At 37.4% G+C, this 16069-nt stretch overlaps 1 protein-coding gene across 25 annotated transcripts in view; it reads right to left on the reverse strand.

The window, feature by feature from the left end:
• Window positions 1-16069, reverse strand: part of GPHN (gephyrin) — a 293302-nt gene that overhangs the window by 168804 nt on the left and 108429 nt on the right. For all 25 annotated transcript variants that reach the window (XM_042790904.1, XM_042790910.1, XM_042790897.1 and 22 more), the window contains exon 3: window positions 1757-1814. In XM_042790904.1, the coding sequence (XP_042646838.1) occupies window positions 1757-1814 (58 nt within the window). The remainder of the gene's footprint in view (window positions 1-1756; window positions 1815-16069) is intronic.

Genomic DNA, 16069 nt, shown 5'->3' on the forward strand with positions numbered 1-16069 from the left:
TCCCTGTTTACCAGTTGCTATTAAAGAAAAAAATATACAAAATAACACTTTTCTATATTCGATACTGATTCGTCCATTATACTCACTGCCAGTATGTCTTAGCAACTTCCAGTATTGCCTTATTTCATATGAACAACACCTATTGTATTATAGTTTGAGAAGTTCAGTCATTTAAGGTGTAAGAGGTGGGCTGACTTCAGTCACAATCTGAAAAATCCATTACCTGAACAAGACAAGACAGCTACCAGAAACAAGTAAAGGAGGTGATTTCTTCCAAACACATTGAATAGCTCTGATTTAGAACACAATCGTCTCTCCAGACTGACATGAATAAACCATCTTTTGCTGTTTCCTAGGATCTCAAGCATTTAAACACCAGCCCAGTAAGAAAGAGCTGAAAAATCAGAACAGGCATCCTTATCAGGTGGGGGAAAAAACACATTCCTGTGATTATCGATCTTGTCTAATACAGTAAGTTCCTAAAAATAAAATTGTTTCTTATTTCCCAGCATTCCATTTTTCTTTGTTCACTGAACTCAGTTTGCACAATGAAGCTAGAAATATCAGCTTCCTTTTCTCCATCTTCAACATTAAGCAAAATGTCAGTGGGTTTGGATTTCTTATATTAAAAGTGAAAGATTATGGTTTAGGTTTTTTGTCATTTTTGTTTTTATAGTTTTGGTGCAGTTCTCTGAACATCATGAAAATACTACCTAACACTAAGTTTTGAAAACCTTCTTTCTAATACTAAAGTCTAAACATTGTATCTACCCTAATAAATCATGCTCCTCTTGATAATTCAGGAGGAGTCCATCAATCTGAGAGGAGAGAAATACATTTTGATCATGATGCAGTGATAACTTTGACTGATGCAGTCAGTTACTGTATTTGCTTACAGTGAGTTTGATGTTAATTGAGGAGGAATAAATCCTCACAGCTTTACACACTGTGAAGTCATGTCTAGATCAGACAATTACACAACCACTTCCCTTTACTAGATTTTAAACTACTCTTGACTCCCTTTGCATTGCTGAAAGTGAGTATACAAAACAGTCCAGTGGCTTAAGTAAACACAGTGAGCAAGCAATATGTCAGACTGAGCGACTACCAATCAAATAAAGAACCATCTACACAGACCACGCTACCAGATCTAGGCCAAATTCACACACAGTACCCCTCTTTACTGAAGAACAAAATTAACAGAAATTGCTGAAGTACCTTCCATGAGTGAACTCAGCTAAAGCGAGTTTTGTTATAATGCACATGGCATTGGCAGTGAACTTCAGTATTTATTGTTGACACTCCCCAAAATCAAAGAGTGTTTAGTGATTTTGAGTACCAATGACTTCATACTATCCCCTTAAGACAGATAATACTGAAAAAATGGATGTGGTTTTGATCTCAAAAGCAAAAGGTCACTACATTTACATTTATTTTTTGTTATGAAAATATAACTTAGTGTTCACAATAGTCCTGCATCTGTCTTCAGGTGACAAAACAGAAATACATTGAATTACACAAGTTTTTGGCATCAAACAAACCCTACTGAAGTCAACTTAAGCTGAAGGTAAACTGTACTTGTAAAAATAACAAAAATTCTATTTTAGATGCCTAAATATGGATCTAATAATTTTACTTTAGACACTTTTTCCCCCATGATACACTTCAAAGCAAGAAATAATACAGCTTTTTAATGTAACATTACTGTAATTCTCCAAGCAAAGAAATTCAGTGTTGAAAGGCAGTAATACTGTACCTTGATTTCTTCTATTTCGTCTGGCACTATCTTATATGCAGATATAGTCCCACCCAACCTGAAATCAGGAGAAGAAAAATAGTCTCTGAAATCAGAAGAAAAATGTTCTCAAATTCAGTAACACAAAGTACAGCATGTTAATAGTGTCATGACTTGTTACAAACTCATACTAATTTAGACATAAAACCCACCCATCCCCAAAATAACAGGAAAAAATTCCCCTTTACTTTCTTTATCCAAAGAAAAATCTTCATGTGATTAACATAAACATTAGAAACAAGGTCACTAGCCCGAAAGAATTAGGTCAACCAAGGAGAATTACCACCACCAGGATCTTATTCTTTATATTAACAGCCATCAGTCATCATACTCTATGATTTCTTGTTTCTTGTCTGTGTCTTATGTATGAATTTAAATATCTGAAGCCTGATGTTCTTTGTTCTCAGTATTTCACTAAGATGCTATATAGTCTTAAATGCATCCTAATGCAATTCTAGAAATATAAATTTTTTAATTAGATGTGCATGCACAGACCTCAAACCACACAGAATCTATGGCTTACAAGTTTGAAAAGTCTCTGGAATTCATGATTGGTAGTAAAAAGTGAGTGATATGTTGATACAGATGTAGAAAAATAGGGTGTTTTGTTCCACACTGAACTTAGTGAACTTGTCTACATCCTGCAAAATTTATAGTAAAGAATAGTTTACATACTGAAGATGCATGAATAGCATGTACTATAAATGGTGGTAAATATTACATTCTCCCCAGAGACAAGCAGATTTGGCTTCTTTTATTTCATGAAGCAGTATCACCAATAGTGACAATTCAGATCTAAAAATGTAACTGCACTAATGACCTCCCTGCTGGCTCTGCACAGCAACACTAGTCATTTTCTGGGTCCTACAGAAATGGAAATCGTGTAAGAAACTATTTATTGTAAAGCAGTAGATAGCTATCAAATGTATATTTGTATTATCTCCCTATTATTAGAATTTTTCCATCCAATTGTCAGCATTTCTACACAGATGTATTTCCTTATATTCAATCCTGAAATTATTACACATATTGTTTACTCAACCTAGAAAAGGGAGAAGAGAGTAACTGTCGTGGTTTGAGCCTGGTCGGCAGCCAAGCATCAAGCAGCCACTCTCTCTCCCTTCTCTTCCGGCAATAAGAAGGGACAGAGAGCCAGGCTTGGGGTTTGAGATAGGACTGGGATGGGGAAAAAATCCCCCTTTATGGGCACGAGCAAAAGGCAGACTCGTTAGGGGAAGAAAAAAAGAACATACATGTATTACAGACACTAACAACACTCAACAGAGTAAGACAGTGAGAAGCATTGCCACATCTTGAGAACACCTTCCCCCCACCCCTTCCTTCTTCCTGGGCTCAGCTCTGCTCCCGATATCTCTACCTCCTCCCCCAGCGGCGCCGAGGCAGGGAATGGGGGGTGCAGTCAGTGCTGCTGCTTCTTCTATCATCGGTGGGGGAAGCTTCTGGAACTTGTTCCCCCTGCTCCATCATGGTCCCCCTCTCACAGGAGACAGTCCTCCACAAACTTTCTCCAACATGAGTTCCTCCTACAGGCTGCAACGTTCCCCACACTGCTCCGTCAGGGGTCACTAACTTTCTCCGACTGGATTCCCTCCCACGGCTGCAGCCCTTCCCGAGCTGCTCCAGCGTGGGACTCCCCCGCATGCTGCAATCCTCCCAGCGCTGAATTACAGCAGCAGGGCTACCTTTTCCCACAAGACCCTGGCCTTCTTCAGGCACAGCACCTTGATCATCCGAGCAGGCAGACACCACAGGCCATGAATCAATGTCTGCTCCACCGTAGATCTCCATGGGTGGCAGGGGGGGCCGCCCTGCCGTCTCACCACAGGATACAGGGGGGTCTCTGCTCTGGCACACCTCCCCCCTCCTTTCTTCCTCCATTCCTCCACTGACCTTGGTGTTCATGCAGCTGCAGCAACTCCCCCTCACAAGTCCCACTGCCCGTCACCACGTCCCTTCTTAAATACGTTATCACAGAGGCGCAGCTGATTGGCTCAGTTTCCAAACAGAGGTGGAGCTGACGTGGAGCTGGGGGAGCTTCGAGAAGCTTCTCACAGGGGGCCGCCCCGATAGCCCCCTCCCCTGCCACCAAAAAATCCCCACCACTCACTCAACCCAGGACATTAACATAGAAAATACATTAAGATTTTCCCCATAAGTTCTGCCTTTCTATATCTCTACAAGTAAGTCACTCTCAGAAATGAAAGGTTTGAAGGCTTTAGACAGAAGATGAAGTCTGCACAGGAACAGTCAAGTCTGAAGTCCACCACTGCTCCAAGTAATATCAACTATGATTTCTGAGGTAGAGACAGGGTCCAGACATTACAGTGTAGCAGTTGCTCTCTCCTACTTTCTCTGCAACTTCCATTGCTACTAATCATCACTGGAGTTGAAAGTAGGAGAGAACTGAAACTTTTTTTGCCAGTGCAACTACAAACATGAGCTTTATTCTTAGAATCATAGAAAGGTTTGGGTTGGAAGTGACCTTAAAGGTCACCTAGTTCCAACCCCCTGCCACAGGCAGGGACACCTTCCCCCAGCCCAGGTTGCTCCAAGCCCCGTCCAACCTGGCCTTGAACCCTGCCAGGGAGGGGGCAGCCACAGCTGCTCTGGGCACCCTGGGCCAGTGCCTCACCACTCTCACTGTAAAGAATTTCTTCCTTATATCTAATGTAAATCTACCTTCTTTCAGTTTAAAACCATTACCCCTTGTCCTGTCCCTACATCTCCTGATAAAGAGGCCCTCCCATCCTGTAGCCCCCTTTAAGTACTGGAAGGATTAACTCTATCCCAGACAAAACGAGCACATTCTCCACCCCTTATTCCATACCATTTACCATTCTTTACTATACCTGACCTTTGTTCAAACAGTGTTTCCAGGGATAGCTACAAGACACTGGCTTTAACATGATGAAAGATTGATTCCTCATACCGTGACAAGGAATGGCTCAGACCAGTGCATGTTATCATTGCACATGACTATTGCTACAGGAATTAGCTTTGTAAGAAAACATTTTTTATTAAATTCTTTCAGATACATTCCTGTCCACATTCTGCAGTACCCAAAAAATAACTTTCTATCCTCTAGCAGAAGTGGAGAACTGAGCCCCTGCCACCAGCACTCCACCAGCAGGGAAGTCCACCTGGCAGATTTCTTTATTGGCCACTCTTGGCACAACTACTAAGTACTTTATTGGAATACATCAGAAAAAAAAAAAAAAAAAAACCTCAGTAAACTAATCTGGCTTGCTTAAATCATTAATTAGCGTAATTTTCTGCAAATACTTCTGCAAAGTTTTGTGTCAAGATTTTAATGTATTCCGAATCTGCCAAGTTGCAGTCCAAATGGTACCACATTTTTAAGTAAAATGTCAGTTACCACAATTCCACATTTTTGAAAGATATATTAAAAGTTATGTTACTGTTTAAATAAACAGTCTCTCATCTATAGCTCCAGCTCACCATATCTATCTTAATACATTTTCAATCCTACACTGACATCTTTAGCTTGAAAATCTAGACTACATACATAAATAATAACAAATTTTAAATGGAAAGAGAACCAGAGACACATAAATATACAATTCTATAAATGCCTCAGAGCTGAAATGAAGTTTTCAAGGAAGTCTATACTACCTTCATTTCAGAAGATTAGATTTTACTCCATATTATAATTCCTGGAAGAGAGATCCACCACAGCAGATTGCCAGTTAAATCAGGTACTATAGAGGACATAATAAAGACATTTGACTTTTTGTATAAAGTTTGGTTGTGAGTTTCACGGAAGTTTAAAGGCATCACACACATTGAGAGGATCCAGTTAACACAGCCTGAACTCTTCTACTGCTCGTAAGTATGATATATGAGAGGAACAGAATTTTTGTTTTTACTATATAATAATGTATCTATGAGAAAAAAGGATTTAAGCTGCCTATTTCCTTCTGGCAAAATGTATTGATCAGCTTCAACATCAGACACAAAATATTATGTCATACAATTCACTTGCCAAATGAACTTAAAGAGGCAGAACCAGTTGTGAAACATGCTACATACTCTTCACTCAAAAATTATAAACCCCACTTCATTCGAATTTCATGGTAAATAGTCTGATAAGAAATTTGAAAGCACTTAGTTTGGTGTTATCAAATCACTATTACAAATCTCCCACAGTCAGATAAGTCACCAGTGTAAGGAACTACACGGTCATACGCATACTTGCATATACCCACAAAAGTTACTAGGAAAAATAAAAACATTGTGATAAATGATGAGAAAGAACAGCAAAATCAAGGCAAACTGAAAATCAGTGCATTAACTGGTATGACCAACTTAAAGAAAACTTTATTTTTCGAGTATTTCTATGAATTACATTTAAGTGTCACTATCAGTTGTGACCTGTCTGGAAGATTGCTTGTTATTATGCATATCCTTGATTTTGTCACTGACACCTGAAAAAACAGAGACCAGATGATTACACACAGGAGATTTCAGCTACAGGATGATACAGAGTCTGTGACAGAGGACTTGCACATGGCATACAGTTTTGCATTTTCTTGGGAGCAACCTCTCTCTGCAGGTTGGTTTTGTTAGAACATTTTATACTAGTTTTTTTGATCACAGTGCTTCAAGAAGCAATTACACTGTGATCAGAAAAGCAAAGGACCAGCTAGCATGAGTACACATTAACTACTGTGGGCTTTGTACACTAGAATATAATGCAGCAAAGAACATGTTTGAAGGGCCAGAAGTCAGTTCACCAGGGACCTGATTTTTGTGCAGATTCACTCTTCATCTTTCATACATTTTAAGTTCATTATCGATTTCATTATAGTTTTCTCCAGTTGAACAACACAACGTCCAGCATCCTCCAATATAAATGGCATTTTCTCTCAGAACAAATATGCAACCAAGACCAAAGCTAAATATACAGCCAGCTACTTCCAGTAAGCTGAAATACAGCCACAGACTTCATCTATAGAGACCTAATGGGCAATCCTTCTCTCTCAAACAGCAGTATTTTCCCACTATAGCAAGTCACATTATTTAATAGTGAAATTATTTTAAATACGTTAGCTTTAATTTGTCACATGTGTATATATAACAGATGATCTCTGAAAGGTCCCCCCATAATTTATATTCAAACTTCAATAGACATCAGTCTCATCAGGTCTATATCATACCCTACATGTAATACAGACACCCCCGTTCTCTAATCCCTTTACAGAAGAAAAGTGAAATTATTCCTAGCCAAAGAAATTAGAACTGATATAATAAAAACGAAGAACCACACCTTATCTTTGAGGAGAGAATTGGAGAAGACAGGATAGAAATGCCATAAAAATAATTAGGAAATAATAAATCTCATATGACTATCTGCACAGCAGTTTGTGAAAGAATAGAAACTTTGAGACTTTTTTTAGGGAAACTATTTTAGGAAAAAAGTGCACCTCAGGTTGACATATAAAGGTATACACTGGGTTTGCTGGAAGTTCACAAAAAGGATTCAGGAGAATGTGGAAAGCAAGGTTTCTATAGCAACCTAAAAAATTAGGCAAATACAGGAAATAAACTGAAGTACGGCCAATATAGTTGTATTGGAACAGATGGAAGCTTTACTATTTCACAAATTAAAGCAGAATATCATTGAAGAGGGAAAACTTGAACTTCATCCAAGTTAAGGAAAGTTAAAAACCATGAAGAACTGTGATCAAATGGAGGCAAGAAACAATGAGCCACAGCCCAAATGGGAAGAGAACTTTAAAAGACAAAACTTAAGGGAAATAAATTATAATTCTATTATAACAATAAACCAGCCATTATTTTAATGAGCTATCCTTTTATGACTCGTTTGCTGCATGTTTCAATACTCCATCTAAAAAAGAAACTGAATTTCTCATTTTTAAAACATTTATTCTGGATATAAGGTTAAAACTATCACAGTGTTATTTTCCATATAATTGCAAGTTGGACTTATGACTGGTATTCCCCTCTGCCCCTGTATATATGTATGTGGTGATGGACTCACTGGATTATTACTGCATATCTACATCATGTGTAAGACACTTGTGCACTTGGATGGAATCAGTGCTGGTCGGCTTTTATAATTTGAGTTCTGACCAAAGATATGAACAGTCTTATATACAGTTCCACATTCAGTGACTGCCATAAGAAGCTGAGCTATTGATTCACCCGTTAACTTAATAAATGAGTCATATTGAATGCAATGAAGTCAATTTTCTAAAAATAGCTTGTAGCCAGCTTGGCTGCTGTCATCTGCCGAAGTTCTCCAATGCCACTTTAATTAACATTAATCTTTCTTCAGATAGATCACTGTCTAAATGATATCAAGTTGTCACTAAACCTCCCAGTGAAACTCTGCTTCATCTTTAAAAGAAAGCAAAACTCAGCATCCTCTGCTCAACTTTTTTTTTTTTTTTCCCAGATCCATCTTATAAATATATTTGTTATACACCATAAGGATATCCTACCTTTTGACTGATTTATAAACCAAGCAGAATATTCAAGAAGGACTGTGCTTGTGAGCAGATCAAAGGACTGGGAGTCAGACTGGCTATTTCTAATTCTAAGGACATGGTCATTTTATTGCATGAATACATGTTATGATATTACTCCTGCCAGAGCCATCTGACCAAGACAGCATTTTCAGCCTGCTCAACTGAGCTAGCTTAATGTTGACCCATGAGACATCAGCAAATCATCTTGCCTTGGATCCTCACATACAGCCCAAACTTCACAGAGTATTCCAGGGAAAGAGGTAGCAGAACTGCATTTCAAAGTAACTTTGTTCTCTACTACCTGTAGGAGTTTACATTAAAAGCAGACACAAAGCTACTTTAATTGATACTAGGTTCTAATGACCTTTGAGAAATCGTTAAAGCACCCTGAAGGGAGGTAGTAAGAAGGCATGCTATTTTGGGCTCACTTCCTACACAACAGCACACTGGCAGCCTGAGCAAGCTGGGCTGCAGCTCGTATCGCTGGCTACACGCCAGCGATGAATTGTGCAAAACAGCTTGCAAAGTGCTTCGTGAGGACAGTTTTACTTACTCTAAGGTGTAGAGTTATATGATGAAGATCCAGCCCATGTTTTCTGTTTTGCTTCTTTTTGGTTTTTAATGGATTCAATAATTAGATCCTTAAAAACCTACTCCCCCACCCCTAATCTTAGGCTAACTTCAACATGTTGTACTCTAAAACCCCACAGAAATAAAATGGTTGCAGACATGCCCTCTGTCAGTTCATGTCTCTCACGAACAACAGCTCTGGGATGAAGATGTCAAAATTACAGGATTCTCTCTCTGCCTCACCATGTCCCTAAGATTTATTGCACACACAAAAAATGTAGGGGGCGGGAAGGAGGGAGTAAAATTAACCCAATGTTTTAAAATTTTTATTCCCTACCTTACTACTGTTTTAAGAGTAACAAAAGTATAAGAACACATTTTTCACTGCTTTCTGGCTTTTTTTTTTTTTCTAAACAGAAAAACCAAACTACATAAAACCATTATTTTACGGAGGAAAAAAATGTTATTTCTCTTTTTCACCCTTCAAATTTTTTTTTTTTTTTAACTTTACTCTAGAACAAGCAAGAATAAATTAGAAGAGGTTAATTTTTCAGGCACCTTCAGTAGGAAAATACTGTCACCTCAACAATCTGTTATTGGGAGAGAGGGCAACAAGGATCTTTGTCCTCAACAGATGTCAGAAACCAGGGATGAGGTCGTATGTACACCATTTGGCCATCACATGACCAGGAGCCACTCTCCCCTTTTAGCAGAACTTTTTTTTCTTTTGGTTGGTGGGGGGAGAGGGCAGGAATTGGAATTATTATGACATAAAGTATATGAATTTAAAAGACACCTCTATATAGTCATCAAACCCCACATCAATTCAGGGCTTAGTGTAGTTTTCTAGTGGGTATCTCTGGTTTAACTCAATGCACAGCTATATATGACCTATAAGCACACCTATGTGACAGTTTGGGGAGTTACTGCTGACAGCCAAAAGACATATCTATAGACTTCCTTCTCTTGAAAATGCTTATCAGTTTACTTACCACATAATAAAGACACGGAAGGGGAGAAGGGAAAGCAACGTCTCCAAGAAATTTTGGGCTTGCAGGCACTGGCCCCCAAAAGAAACAAAATGGATGAAGAAGACACTTGAAATACATGGATTTTTCAGTGGGGCAATTTTACTATTTTTTACTCTCAGCATAAAGAGAAGTGCCTTCTGGGCAGAAGCAGGAGGAATGCTGAACTTCCATGAGAAGCAAAAACTATTTAAGTTTTGCTTTTCACTGAATGAATTCATTAATAATTGTTTAAAAGTCCTATCATGAATACTTGTATGCTTCATAGCAAGGGTATGAAGCATGCAGACAGCAAACATTTAAAAATCTTAAAATAGAATGAAATGAAATATGAACAATATAGATACTTAGAACTTCAAAATTTTATTTGGGACTTCAGCATTTAACTGTGTTAGACAATGAAGCATGCAGAACACTACATCAAATATTTCATGGTTTGTAACAGCCTAGTTCTACCAGACTATAACAAAAGAGAGAGGCGCTGCATCTGAAATGGGATGAGAATAAAATACCAAAGACTAATTCTGCACTCAGAATTTTCATTATGGACTCAAAATTTTATTTCTAATTAAAACTGACTTCTAAAGTCTTCCCAAATGCCAGCACAATCCGAAAACAGTATTGCCATGTGGACCAACAGCAAAAAGCCCTCTTCTGTGCGGGATGCATGCATGTTTATAGCATAGAGGAATGATTGCACTATGTTCCATCTGATTGGTAATCTAACTATGGAAATCATACGTTAAATCAAACAGACAGAAATGTCAGCTAGATTTAAGTAAAAATGTGTTCAGTGACTTTGAAAGTTCCCACTGGGGCATCAGATGCCTGACCAGCCAGCTCATTAAACAACATGAGCAAGATCTGAAATTTCCTGAGAGGAAAAACTATACAGAAGCAGACAAAAATAATTATCATGAAAATAGTAAAATTCTTACCATTTAGACAAATAAATATATATTTAATATCCATGTTAGGATTTAGCTGGTGGACTGAGTACTTTAAAACACTGTATGAAGAGAATTATTTATAGGAAGGGCCAAGACAATATTTATTGATCTTACATTGTCCTATGTGAAAAATTGTGGTAGGGCAAAGTATGTATTTGCATTTTTTTAGCAAGTACACACCTAGGAGAGATACAGAGCATTTGTATATATAATGCTATCAATTGTCTGTCACAAATTCCTCACCTACCTCAACTGAAAGCAAAATTTCTGGGTGCCTGTGAGTGATCTTTTGCCTATCTTGGAAGGCACTGCAAATTAAAGGATTTAAGCAATATGATAAGGACTGCAATGATCTGCATGGAAATGAAAGACTCCACTGGTAAATTACCATAAGAGCTTGTAGAAACGTATACAGGCGGATAAAACTAATTTTCCTGACACTCTTATCATTTCAGTTGAGCTCTGCTTCTACCCAAATGTAAAAGAGAGACTGTCTGAATTAAGTGTTAAGAAAAAGAAGATTCCTCCTAGGAGAATAAGTTGACCCATAACTAGTAAAACCAGTAATTTTCTTATAAATTAACACTGGCCATCTGTCCCACAGACTTTTAGTACTCAACAAAACATGGATTTAAAAAATATGACACTCTACCATGAGCCCTTCAGTCTTTTACCATGTATATGCCTCTCACACCCTACTAAAATATCATCATTTTCTTCCCAATAACTTCAATGTATATTTTCCCTTCAGTTTCTTAGATGCTCAGGCATGTGCACATGCTTGACACGTGCTTGTGAAGTCCATGTACATGCTTATGACAAGGCTAATAAATGTTTATTTTAAAAATAGAGAAAGTTTGGCTGAGATATGTAAAACCAGAAAATGGAATAATGGAAACACAGGGATCTCTGATGTTGGAGAATAAGCTGGAATGAATTGCAGACTACAGGTTGAAAAGAGCAGAGTAGTTTCTATGATCAGGCAAAAAGGCATCCAGAAAATCTCATCATTCTGGAAAATATCAATAAGGACTAAAGGTGAGAGTAGGATGACTCAAACTCTGGAAGAATAAATTGTGGAGAGTATGTGGAAATGGTCTGATCACTCCAGATTTTAGATCAAATTAGTTCTTTTCAATTTAAATCACAGGGTTTGTGGAAGACTGTCAAAACTTTTAAATAACTTGGGTTTTTTTAAAAGAATCCTACAGTTCTGAAATTACAAGAATGATAGAGGAGTCTTGAGACAAGCAGCATCCAGAAGGGCTACCACACTAGTTCACACAATACTTCACCTTCCCAAAGCTCTAATGTCTCATTTCTCTCCACCACATTCCAGAGAGATACAAATATGAATACAATCCAGTATACAGTTAATGACAGTTTGAATTTGTCCAAACAGTTAAAATTCAGAGGCAGAATTTGCTGGTTTTTTTCTTTTTCCTTAATACATTCGTTTGCTTGCATATATATATATATATATACATGTGTGGCCTAAATGGGAGAATTAAATTGCATTTAAAATAGTGACCTGACTCAAATGGGGGTTTTAGTGTATGTTATGTGTTGGGAAATGTGAAATGAAACAAACAAAAAATAAAAATAAATCTGTTCAGCCACAGAATGGAGTCATGTGAATAAAACAACTCTGCATTTGATCCATCCCTCTTCATACCTTGGAGTAACTATCTGTAGACAAATAGCATTCCTGACAATGTTGAAAGTGAGATTTTATTCTATGTCTCACATAGTTATCTCCATTCCAGATAATTTACAGTTATTTTTTAAGCCATCATCCATATTTTACAGCTGCTTCTAAAATACTTCTGTAAGGTTCAAACTCAAGTTCCTGAAAAACATTTCTTTATTTTTTGTATATTATTTGCTGTAAGAATTTTTAAGCATTCTTATTTTTGTCTTCTGTAGCAGTCATTCCCTTTTTAGTTTGCATCTGATCATTTAAATGTCAACAAAATGTTTCTAGATGAGTTTAAAAACTACTGGTGTATTATCTCTGCTATTCATGTCACAACTCATTATGACATGACTTTTTCAATATCCAGAGACATGGTAGGTAGGGGACATGTGGCTCTTAAGACAACTTAAGAAATTTTTGATTAAACATGGTTTTGTGCATTTTGTTTCATTCAGGTTCTAAAAAAAAAAAATACTACTTTTAATTTCTAAATAGCTTGAACAAATTCAATCAACTGGCAAAATCTATTAGCTTCTCCTTACAGCTTTAAGTCACCTTGTAAGTCATCAGCTATGTTCTCCTGCCATCTAATTTGTATGATATTCTCTTAAAAGAAAAAATAATAGATAGAACAATCCCCTCTGGTTCCATTTTGCCAAAGCCCTTTTCTTCTTTATTACTGCTCCCCCTACAAGTATGATATTTAGAAAGAAGAGTAACCCACCTCACAGCAACTGAAGATTTTTATTTTTTTTTAAAGATATGACTGCAGAAGGTTACCGAGCACATACACACAGTACTTACTATCATATTTCTTTGGGTGACAGTGACCATAATATCCCTGATAACCTCAACATGTCTCCAGCCATCCCCAAGCTGAAGAACACAGAGGAAATGAAAACAGATCAGGTGAGTTCTGGAGTTTATACTTCCGTAAAATAAGTAACTTCCTTAACTGCTGTCCTGTATATTCAGTGTTACAGTGCCCTGGTCAGTTTGCCTAGGTAAAAATAGCAAAAGCGAAAGGAGGTATTTCTTCCAAAGCACACATTTAGTCTGGAAGTCTCTGCCGCATAACAGTGTATTCAGAAATGATAACTCCACAAAGTTTTTAAAAAAATGTTAAAAGCAGTAGACACCTCCAGTTTTCTAGCATGTTCATGTTGGTCTCACGTTTCTCGCTAAAAATCAATTTCATATATCTGAAGAATAGTCTTGTAAAATGCTTAATCTGCAATTCTACTGGCAAATACCTCAGATAGCTTAGATGTATTTCTAGGCATCTGAAATAGACAATACGTTTGTTAACTGCAATCATAGATCCACATCGGAAAAGATTAACCACCACAGATTTTGTTTACGTGGTACTCCTAGAATCACCTTTTATTAATTATAAGGCTAAATACCTGATTTCCAATAGACAAATGACTAACAGGACCGACACTAACATTGCCAATACTTCACACAGTACTTCCTGAGCCATGATGCGGAAAGGAATTCAAAGATGGTTAGGGCAACTTCACCTGCAAAGAGGTATTAGTACAGCATATACACGACCCTCACAGATGTTGTTAGTAAAAAAAATATATGAGGTTTCTGTACAGAGATACCTGGGCTTTATGAATAAACCACTGTAAGAAACTGCCATTTTCTTGCCAAATCATGATTTACGATTTTACTACAAAAAAGCAATTGCTATTACGTAACCTGCCTTTTCCTTCCAGAACTAGCACTAAACACCCTTACCCTTTACAGATTAACAGTAATAACTACAAAAAGCTAGTTACAAAAGCCCAGAAATAGTCCAAATCTGTACTGAAATGAGTTTCAGTAGTACCTGAATTTAGGTTTTAAAACTTTTGCCCACACATGCACACTCATAAGTTAAGGACTAACTGGTGATTTTTGCTGACTAACTTAACAGTATGGCCAAAGATTGAATAGGTCACAAAAACCAAAGTAGGCCAAAGATACTGTACACATCAACGCTGAAGCACAGAGACAGGCTCTTCAGTTATTCATGGCCCGTACTTGGCCCACAGGGAACTGTCAAGGGGTCCATTAACAGGCAAACATCATGCAACCGAGAGGCATTCTTTGCTGGAGAAAAGAGATGGAGAAATACAAAGTATCAGGTATTTCCCACCTCTGTGCCTGCAATTACCCTGCTCCAAAATAATTTCCAACTGTGAACTCTGAGATTCTCCCCCTAATACTTACTGCAGTCAGGAAGTATCTTCAAAATTTCCATCCCAGAAAAAATTATCTGCAACTTGCCACCTTCAGCTGGCTACTTCAAACAGTATTGTAGCTTTAGTGGCCCTTCTGCCCCGGCTGAATTTCACCCTCAGACCTGCACTGATACATACATGAGCACAAACGCAGAATAAAGGTTTTCCAGCCCACTCAATTTTTTTTTCCATAATCTTTCCCCCCTCTAAAACTAGCTGAGTAAGTAGCTATAATACTTCAGGGAGCTTGCATATTATTGGAGAGTTCTGTTTTTAGAGCCATTCAGCATATGACACAGTTTTGCACTACATTACTTTAAAGCAAGTATAAAGCACTAGCAGTCTTCTCATTAAAATAATAATCCTAATTCTGAACAATTGGTAGTGACAGATACTTCAATGATGCATTGTAATGGAAGCTTGCTACTTGTTTTTTAATACATTTATTACCTCTTCTGTTAAAAGTCTCAGAGCTTTTTATTAATAACTGAACTATTATATGTAGGATATGAAGAAAAAGAAAAACCTTGGGTCCACCTATTTGTTTTTTTCAGGGAAGCTACACCAGCATCCCACATTAGGTCACAGCCAACTCCATACCACAGTTAGAGTGGCACTGAGCCACTCCTAATAAAGCATGCTGAGAGGGAAAGCATGTTGGCTTGTACCCAGCACTGTGCTACAGACATCTATGTTACAACCAGCCAGCTCAGAGTACATTAGAGCTGCTTGTCCCCATTTGTTAAAAAGCTATTAACAAGGCAATATGTAATTTGTATGAACTGTATAATTTAAATATAAAATGTATAAAATATGCTGCATGTTATAACAGTGTAATTAGAAACAGTGTGCTAACTGTTCCATGAGAATGATTTAAATGAATAGTTGTTAGTAGTGGCAAATATGACTCATTCATACCAGTTTGAGATCTTTCATATAAAACTTGGTTAAGAGCTACTTGATAATTTTTCAGTGAAGCTTTTTCACCAAAACATGTAATTCAATTAAAATGAAAATAGATGAGCATCATAAAATTTTATCAAAATTCCTCAGTGAAAGGTTTTATGAACACTTTGACATGAAATCAAATACTATGTTTTTTGGTTTGTCAGTTTAACTGCAGGTTCAACATTTCACTCATTTTTACTGGCCAAGTATAAAATATTTATTGCTTAGTTCATCCGCTTTTACTCTTCTGCATGGATTTAGGGCTTGCTTGTGTTTGCTCAGTAATTTTAGCCCCACTTGATCACACTGATGTATTAA

This window comes from Tyto alba, unplaced genomic scaffold (genome assembly GCF_018691265.1).
Source record: "Tyto alba isolate M040663 unplaced genomic scaffold, T.alba_DEE_v4.0 Super-Scaffold_18, whole genome shotgun sequence".
Taxonomy (NCBI): Eukaryota; Metazoa; Chordata; class Aves; order Strigiformes; family Tytonidae; genus Tyto; species Tyto alba.